At 33.4% G+C, this 9,619-nt stretch overlaps 2 protein-coding genes across 4 annotated transcripts; both read right to left on the bottom strand.

Moving 5' to 3' along the window:
• Nucleotides 1-1,245: 1,245 nt before the first annotated feature.
• Nucleotides 1,246-5,030, bottom strand: LOC108730358 (golgin-45). Of its 3 annotated transcripts, none has more exons than XM_018460008.1 (7): nt 4,656-5,030; nt 4,126-4,306; nt 3,768-3,966; nt 2,147-2,346; nt 1,865-1,993; nt 1,562-1,787; nt 1,246-1,485 (listed from the first exon to the last, which is right to left on the bottom strand). In XM_018460008.1, exons 1-7 carry the CDS (start codon nt 4,702-4,704, stop codon nt 1,327-1,329), a joined length of 1,143 nt encoding a protein of 380 aa, XP_018315510.1. In that variant the 5' UTR covers nt 4,705-5,030; the 3' UTR covers nt 1,246-1,326. The 3 variants fall into 3 exon arrangements, with proteins under 3 accessions (XP_018315510.1, XP_018315509.1, XP_018315508.1); XM_018460007.1 differs by having other exon boundaries at nt 3,768-4,306; nt 4,656-4,736; nt 4,889-5,030; XM_018460006.1 differs by having other exon boundaries at nt 3,768-4,306.
• A 1,331-nt stretch (nt 5,031-6,361) lies between these two features.
• Nucleotides 6,362-9,436, bottom strand: Tap42 (immunoglobulin binding protein Tap42). The gene is made up of 4 exons (XM_018460009.1): nt 8,939-9,436; nt 8,119-8,463; nt 7,652-8,046; nt 6,362-7,082 (listed from the first exon to the last, which is right to left on the bottom strand). Exons 1-4 carry the CDS (start codon nt 9,083-9,085, stop codon nt 6,866-6,868), a joined length of 1,104 nt encoding a protein of 367 aa, XP_018315511.1. The 5' UTR covers nt 9,086-9,436; the 3' UTR covers nt 6,362-6,865.
• Nucleotides 9,437-9,619: the final 183 nt, after the last annotated feature.

The following is a 9,619-nucleotide window of genomic DNA, read 5'->3' as shown; positions in this document are numbered from 1 at the left end:
TCGTACGACGAAAATCGGATGCAGTGTGAATCCAGCATAAGGCCGGAATCAGACTATGCATTGAATATTGAGATTGAAGATTGAAAGATTGAATTTGACCAATCAAAACAATAGGAGCTAAAATTCCTTTGTCCTCACTAGACATCGAGCTAGCTTGATGTTGATTGGACCGCAACGCTTGCGACGCTGCGATGCGACTACTGTAGAACCAGCTTGATGCGGGGTCTACAATGGCTGCGTTCAGCAGACTCAACAGTTTTGCAACCGTTTTATGATTGTCTGCTGAGATAGGACCATTCTTCTAGATCTAAAAGTATGATCCAATCAGCGCGAAGGAAACTTCCAACAGTTGCAAAACAAACGTTCTGCTGAACGCAGCCAATAGAAGCGTAGCAATCGTAAGGTCTTAAGTCGTAGAAAATTGACCAATCAGTCGAATATGAGAAGAATAATCAACTGTGATTGGTCAATTTTCTACGACTTAAGACCCTACGACCGCTACGACTTCTATTGTAGACCCCGCATTAAGCGTTAAAATTGATGACCATTCAGGTTAGGAAATGTCAGCCGCGAAATATTGCGCTGCGGTCACATTTTCATGCTCTATGGTCACGTGCTTCAAAAACACGAAAGATCAGTGCTTTAAAAACACAAAAGTACTGATTCAAAAACAAAAAAATTCACTGCTAATGCAAAGAATTTGTGTATTTAAAGCAGTGAATTTGTGTTCAAAGCAGTAAAATATTTTTTCATTAAGTATTTTTCGAGTTAATGAAAAAATATTTTATTATAGTGTTTTGAAAAGCTCTCGAGGCAAGCTACAAGAAAATGTAATGAAAAATAGGGGGTTCAAAAAATTTAAAAAAATTGACGTGACCTTGATCTGGCCTTGGCGATGCCACCCAAGATCAAATCAATGGTATCTTCTTTTGTCCTCCTCCGAATTATACAACTTTTGTTTGAAACATTTTTTCGTATCTACCACAGTTTTCGAGAAATCTTAACGCATTATTTAAAATGGGATACGTACATTAGGACTGTATAAAATTAATTTAAATTAATAATTAACTAAAAAAATAAATATAGTAAATCAATTACAAAGTTTGGTCTTAGCTTACATATGGATAAAAGAAGACTGATTGTTAAATTAACATACAAATAACGTAGTTTTATGTAATTAACAATATTGACAAAAACATGATTTCATTAATTACAAAGGAGAAAGATACAATTGTATTTGGCTCCAGATTTGAAAAAATATCGATATATTTAGTATAAAAAGAGGACAGCGTACTGTACGGAAGATATATAAAAGTGTTATTACTTTTAAATCTGTTTAATTTCGCCGCTGCAATGTGGACAATATGTCATATTGCTTGCATTGCATCGTGGAAGAAACATTTGTCCGCCAACTGCGACCGCCGCCCCCATCACCGCAGTACAAGCAACATCTCTTTCAGTCATGGGTAACTTTTTATTCAGTAACTGCAATTGAGATATTAAACTCATTATATCAAAATATTATGTGTCGTCATTAGGAATAAAAAAATCAAATAACTACTTTTTCCGCATTGTTCTCTGCAAGAGTTTTCATATCTAAACCGGTTATATTTAATTCTTTCTGTAATTCCGAGTCTGGTATACCACTTAAAAGACTGACTCTGAGAATTTCCACAAGTTGACAACATCCCTGTGTAAGATCAACAATATTGGTGCTGATTAATTCGTGTTTCTTACCGGACGTTGTTCCTATGGAATCGAATTTCTCTCGTAGGATTGTCAACATTCTGGATAAGTAAAATTTGCAGTTCGATAAAACTATATGAATACAGTATAGCCATTATATAACACCTGCAATATATACCTGTAGGTTTTGAACAATGTATCACGAATAGTGATATGTTCTTCTAATAATCGTTTTATAGTTTCCTGCAATTCTGTTGTTCTCTGGCAAAGTGCAGCTTTCCATCTTGCCAAATCCTCCACCATTAAACTGTAATAAGCATCGTTTTAGCAATAAATTTAGCAAAAATGCTTGTTATCGTTATTTTTTGTTACCGTTTTAACAAGAAACAATGTAATAGATTTGATGCAAATCAAAGCAAAAACTAAAAATTCCGTGCGTGTCGGAAATGTTGTCAATTACCTACTAGCTAAAAATTTACTTCTCCAAACTTCACATTGGCCTGCTAGCCATTCTATTTGTTCTTGATGTGTAGACAAATGTTTGGCTGAATTCAAGAGGGCTCTCGCAAGTTGCAATTTGTCCTCGGTTAACAAATGAACTCTTGTTTCTAGATCCTCTCCTACTGCGGCAACTAATAAATTCTTTAATTCTCCATTGACCTGTGTGCATATACACATACATCCTGGCATAAATTATACATTATATAAATTTTAACATTTAACTTTTTGTTCCATGTCTCATATATGGGACACCATTTTGCAGCTTTCCATATTTTTAATTAGTTTTTAAAAATTTATTTCCATATTTTATAGTTGGTCTGTATAACATATGTATATTTAATATCTTGGAAATAATAAGAAACTCCACACATTCTTTATTTCATTTTCTTTGCAATATTCAAAGAATTTTTTTAATCCAAATATTCCAAAAAATTATGAGAATTGATTATAAGTTTGAAAAATCTTGTCGCGCGGCGGTGACAACAAATGTTTTAACGACCATTATAATTCCTAAGTTAATGGGAATAATTAACAATTATATAACGTGTAAATGACGTATGTTTTCATATGTGACAGCAGTTCATTGTTCAAAAGCCAAAATGTTTTTAATATCTCTGTAACAATGCTGCAAGAATTTTTAAATCTGTATTATGTAATATATATTATAAACAATAAAAATCTTATTTTTAGACCGTACCATGTGAGAAATACAATTAATAATAGAAATTCAAAGGCCTATACCGGTCGAAGCTAGATCTTTAACGCTTTTAAATAATTCAATGTGAATTATATATATACTATATATGTACTTGCATATACAACATATTTGTAGTTCTTCAAACTGCACGCCGAATTGGTTTTCTGAACTTATAAACGCAATTAAACTACTGGAACAATATCACGAATTAAATTAAATTGACAAGCAATTCTTAAATAATTTTGATGCACAATCAGGCAACATATTAACAAGATGTTGTATGTAATATGTATTATATAGGTATTACAATTCCTGATATCTACAATGTTGCAGCGATATTACAGCACAATCTGCAATGTTGCAATGTTTCTGCAATGATACTGCAAGTTTCTGTGCTATATGGGAACTTCCTCATGTGTATTTTTGAAATGTGAAGCTAATCAATAATATTTTAGCAATGAAACTGTGTTGTTTCCAATTTTCACACCAGTATATATAAATATATAATTATATATAATCGTTTATAAATATGTACGCAAAATTTCTTATAAGAAATCAGGTTAATTTAAATGAAAATGACAGATCTTGCTCAGTTTCTGCTGCCAATCTGCCGTTAGGTTATGTCAGCAGGCTTTGCTCGGTGTTTGCTCACAATCTGCTGTCAAATTGTCAGTAGACTGCTCGGTTTTTGACAGCAATATACTGGCAAAACATGTCAGCAGGCTTTGTCGACAAATCCATAGCCAAATACAGACGTAGATGGCTATGGTTTTGTAGTCAAAATCTGCTCGAGTTTGCTGCCAATATGCGTGCAAATTGCTAACATTTTGCTATTATAGTAAGAATATTAATAATTTGAAAAAATTAATGTATATTGTTATACCTGTACTTGAAATTTCAATTGAGTTTCAAGCTGATTATTTTCTTCTTTCAATTTGCGAATTTCAGACTCATATGTTCTTTTTTCATTATTCCACTCATCTTCTGATGTTTCCGCTTTGCTTTCTTTCATACAATCTTTCAACTTTGTGTCGTTATCCTGGATCTTCAATGCAGCAATTTGTGCAACTGTAGCATTTAAACTAGATTTTTTTTTTAATTTCTTTTTTTTTTCAAATGGTACAATTGGATTTACAGCTGCCTTATATGGTTCATATGGTATAAATTTTGGGTCTTTTGACTTCAAAGAATGCAAAATATGCTTCTCTTGTTTTATATTACTAATATTTTTTGGTACTAACTTTACTATTGTACCAATAGGAGTGACCGGAGATGTTGATCCTAATTTCTTCAAATTTGTAGGATGGTAAATAAGAGTGTCTCCCAGACGACTTCGACTTTGCCTAATTTCGACTCTATCTACCGTCGCATTTTCCATGCCATCTCCTTGAGTTCGTTCTACGTAACCCATCACATGAACATCTTGAAAGATTATTAATCAAGATATAAAAATTGTATCAATATGCTATATGTAATTCAAATATATTTTTAATTTATGTCATTGTTAAAGTCAACAACTTATATTTTTTAAGTTAACAATTATTATTTACAATGATCTAGTTTCCATTGAAATCCTCAAATTGATTACACTTCAGTACAGATTAAATTTACAATATTGTTTCTCTCCACATTAGATGTAGAGATTTTGTCAATCTTAACAATACAGTGAAATAAGTGCAAATGCATTCCTACTGACTAAATATAATTCTATGACGCATTAGGTTCTTCGGTGAAAAATAGACCAATGACTTTGTATTTAGACACAACTAACCTGGTTGACAATGAATCTTCTGTTTCTTGATATTTGTAAAAGTATTCATTTCGGCAGTATAAACAGTTATCGCAGATAATTGTATAATATGTCATGTGGTCAATATTTACAATTTAAGGCGAATATGATATAATTCAAATGCGTTCATGTCATTAAAAACTGCATATGTTACAGAAAAAGAAGTTGGCATCAAAGGCGTAGAGGTACTTAAGTATACAGTTTAGCTATAGCACCTCAAAATTCAATAAAATTAGGTTTATTCAACACGTTTTTGCACGAAATAAATGAATCTGGCAAAAAAGTCGCTCTGCCCCATAGACCGAGATATTAATCGTTAAGGTTGACGACTAGTTGACGACCATTGACGATGATTCAGGTTAGGAAATCCAGAGATTAGCAAAGAAAATAGATCATCAACTCCCATATTTTGTTTGGAACGCCGCCTAGGCGAATATACATGAATGAACTAATATTCAATACGCTAACCTCTAAGGGCGCGTTCACACCTTGACGGAAAAGCAGAAAGCGGAAAAGCAGCAATCAATCAGAACTCGCCCGTATCGACCTCCTTTTTATATGCTGGAGGCGGGAGCCATTAATTAAGAAGAAGAATCAGAACTCGCGCTGGAAGTCGACAATTTCGGTTTTTTGCACTACTTACGTAACGTTGTTCTAGAATCTTCTGTGAAAATAATATTCGTTCATTTACAGAAAAACTATGATAATTATTAACTATCGGGAGATGCGAAAGAGTGGCAGCGGAGCCCCCTCGCATTCTCTCGCGCTCGTGAATCGTGGGCGATCGAAAAGGGTCGCCTAATCGGTACTTGGCGATATGGCGATCGTGTTTTTTCTGCACGAGTTTGAGTCTGCTTTTAGCAACCGTTCAACGGAAATTGTCTTTTATTTACATAGGTGCTTTTTTTCTCTTGGCGGCGGAATTTTTGTTGAACCTGTGTAATTTTTGAAGCCCTGATTGCGAGCGTCGCGATGCGCTTGTAATTACTGCATTAATATTCATATTATTTGAATTAATTGACAAAATTCTTTTATAGATTGATTTGCCGATGAGCATAAAGAAACTCTATTAGTGAGTCTAAGGCCCTGCGCACAATGGAGGAAATATTAAGAACAGAAATAGATATTAAGATTTCAACCTATCAGAAACCGTGTATTCCGATGTAACTGGTATCTGATAGGTTAAAATCTTAATATCTATTCCTGTTCCTAATATTTATAGGCTTAACTTATTAACCTTAAGTTCGCAACCGAGATAGAGTTTATCATTGGGTGCGTTCAGCAGAACGTTTGTTTTGCAACTGTTGTAAGTTTCCTTCGCGCTAATTGGATCATACTTTTAGATCTAGAAGAATGGTCCTATCTCAGCAGACAATCATAAAACGGTTGCAAAACTGTTGAGTCTGCTGAACGCAGCCATTGCTATAGCAACGATATCGGTTTCGCGAGCAGTGGCGGTCGTTGTTGTAATTTTCAATAGCGGACGTCACAATTGTAATTAAAAGATAAGAGTATCTTTGAATAAAGATTTTTATTAATTAATAAATAATTAGCAATTTTATTTGACTTTCCCTTAGGAATTTGCAATTTCCCGCAGGAATCCCCACTCTCTAAGTTTTAAGGTATCATAAATTAATCGCAAAACTTTATTAACATCTAATGACAATCTTAAAACAAAAATTGGCTATGAATAATGGCCAAAACTCCTATACATTTATTACTTATTCTATTTAATTTCTATTATATTTTACAAGTATTTGTAATTTTATCGCTTTTGATGTCACAATCTGACAAGGGAACGTTCCAAATTGCAAAAGCGATATCAAAAAAACTAACGCTACCAGTCGAAAGATCACGTTTGAAATAAATATTCTAGATAGTCAAATCTTGGGATCCTATAGATTCTGTACCCAATTTGATATGAAATATTTGGCGTGATCTTTCGACTGGTAGTGTTAATTTTTTAATATCGCTTTTGCAATTTGGAACGTTCCCTTGTGAGATAGTAGTGAAAAACAACCAGGAGCTATAAAGATTTGCATCTCTTGCTTCCATTACTTATTTTACTGTTTTAAGACAGATTCTAACTTTACTTTAGTTCAACAAAATGTAATTAGAACATAAAGTCTTATAAACGAAGACATAAGAAAGCATTCTAAGGATAGGATTATATCAATTTTATTCTCAGACGTTTAACTTCTATTAGCACGATTACCCCACCCACGACGATGTGTGTCTTTATATTCATCCATTGCACGTAGTCGTTCGAGATATTCGGGATCGTCTTTTTCTTCTTTTTCTTCCTTCAAAACGGTTTCACTATTTTCATTGTTTGTGCTTACACCTTTATTCGCCATATCTTGTAAACATCGAGAATTTGTTGCATTATGTTGCGATGAATCGGGCCACCTGAAAATAACACAAATTTTTTATTTCCAATTTTTCTTACCAATTCCAAAGTTTAATAAAAAAAAAAAAGCTTATTGAATATACACTATTCAATAAAAAATAGGGACCATTTTCGAACACGCTCAAAATTGCGGAATATTCAGAACAGTGATTTGGTGAAAAATCATCCAATCACAGTCTAAAGTTAGAAGAATGATCGATTACACAGGCCCACAAAAAAAGTATCCTGTACTGTGGTGTAGACCCAGCTATTCTTATATATTTTGAGTCGCTAAATACGAATCTGACATAAAAATAGGACCATCCAGGGAAAATTTTCAATCTAGAGCAAAAAAATGCGTCAAAAACCTCAAAATCTGCTTTTATTGATATATTCTTAGAAATAGAATATAGGTCTTAGAATATATCAATAAAAGCAGATTTCGTGTGTGATTCGTTCTGTTCGTTCTGTGTGGTCGGCTGCGATAAACTGTGATTTGTTACGGTTTATGCCTTACTATATCATACTACTCCAATTGTAGATGACCCTTAATAGTCTCAAATTTTTGACTGGCATAATCTCTACTTACTCTCCATCCTTGACCTTTTGTTCGTAAAACTCTTGTACCGTTAAGACTGGTAAACTTGGATAGCCTGCTCCAAAAACTTTCTTTTGTATCTCATCACGTGTAATGATAATGGGTTGCAATTTTGGAGCTGATTTTTGCTTTTTTTGTATTTCAGAAGTCAAAGTATGCATCGGTTTCATTTCCTTCATATTCTCCAAAATCGCTTTCTCCCTTTTCAAGAAATTTAAGTCATCAACGATTCGAACTGCATATAATTTTATAAGAGTAACAAAATATTCTCTTTTAAATTCGTCATCAATATTAGGATTATCTAAGTTCTTCTTTAAAGTATCCAAACGAGATTCCAAATCCTTCTCCTGTTGATATCTTTGTAACTTTGTATTTCTACGAATTATCTGAAATAAGCAAAATTAAAATAATTATACCTTATAACAGTTTACAACAATCATATAATTAAAAAACCCAACCATATTCTCTAACATCCTTGATTCTGATGTATTTTCATTATCTCCTGCTTCCTTTTTCTCATCACCTGTACTAATTTCTGGTATTTCAACATTTGTTACCAGACCATATGCTTTTAGCCGCTTTAAAAAATCTACAAAATACACTTCTGCTACTTTAACCAAATGCATTCTATCATCAATAATGCATAACTGATTGGTAAGCTTGCCCAATAGAGCCGGTAATAAAAAATACTTGATATTCTCTGTAGCTACTTCTTCGAAAGTTTCGTTATCGCTAAACATATCCACTATAGATACAAGTCTCGTTGCATCCTCAAACATATGCATTGTTCGTTTTATATCCAACTGCAACGAATAACAAGAAAAGAAAAAACTATTATAATTTTTATTGTAACAACAATATATGTATATGCAGCCGAAATTTTATATTAAAATGGTCTGCATTATAATATGAATACTTGAAAACTTTTATTATCACTGATATATTTTTTAGAAATATAATACCTGGCAAATATAGCTGATACTATATTTCTAAAAAATATCAGTGATAAAAAAAATTCTCGGGATATTCACACCAAGTGCAAGTCATTTCAATATACAGTTGTATAAATTGCCGGAAATCAGATACTAGCTGGATATCCCGTGCATCTCTACAAAAATTTTTATTTTTCACGTTTTCGCTCTAGGAAAAAAGTTACATGATTGATCCATAAGTTTTAGTTAACAATCAGTAAATTTAATGTAACGTAACGTTACGGCTGTTCTTACGCGAAGAGCCTAATAGTGCAACCACAAGAAAATAAGAATTGAAAAATCTTACCTGTACTTTCGGACTGTTTGTTGGTTCTACAGTAGCATTAATATTGTTAAACATTTCGAAAGCATTGTCAAATAATTTCGACAACGTCGTAGGATCATTCTTATCTCTTTCATGGCTTAAGCCCTTTATCAAAATTTCTTCTGACATTGCTATTCTGTGTATCAACTGATATAATCAAATCTTCTTTTTTAGGTAAATGACACCTGCCTCCGAATAAACCAAAAGAAGATTCTTTCTACCTTAAACCCTCCGTATGATTTTCTGACTGATTAGAAAGGTTATAGTACCATCAGACAGAAACCTGAGAGAGGCCATACCGTCGAAATCTAAAGTCACTTAGGGTTAGAGTTACTATAATAAGAGTCGAGACGACAGCGATTCGCCTCGGGATTGGTCAGCGCCATGTCTAGGACCGTGTGATGTGTTGAGCCGGAATCAGACTATACATTGAAGATTGAGATTGAAGATTGAAAGATTGAAATTTGACCAATCAAAACAATAGAAGCTAAAATCCCTTTGTTCTCATTGGTCAATCTTCACTCTTGAATCTCAATCTTCAATGCGTAGTCTGATTCCAGCCTTATGCTGGATTCACACTGCATCCGATTTTCGTCGTCGACGCTCCGCAACCAATCAGAAAACAGGATTCCGATGAATTTTGCTTCGTATTATCGGAATCCT

This window comes from Mycetomoellerius zeteki, unplaced genomic scaffold (assembly GCF_001594055.1).
Source record: "Mycetomoellerius zeteki isolate Tzet28-1 unplaced genomic scaffold, Tzet1.0 scaffold9, whole genome shotgun sequence".
Taxonomy (NCBI): Eukaryota; Metazoa; Arthropoda; class Insecta; order Hymenoptera; family Formicidae; genus Mycetomoellerius; species Mycetomoellerius zeteki.
This window is presented reverse-complemented; position numbering and strand designations above follow the sequence as displayed.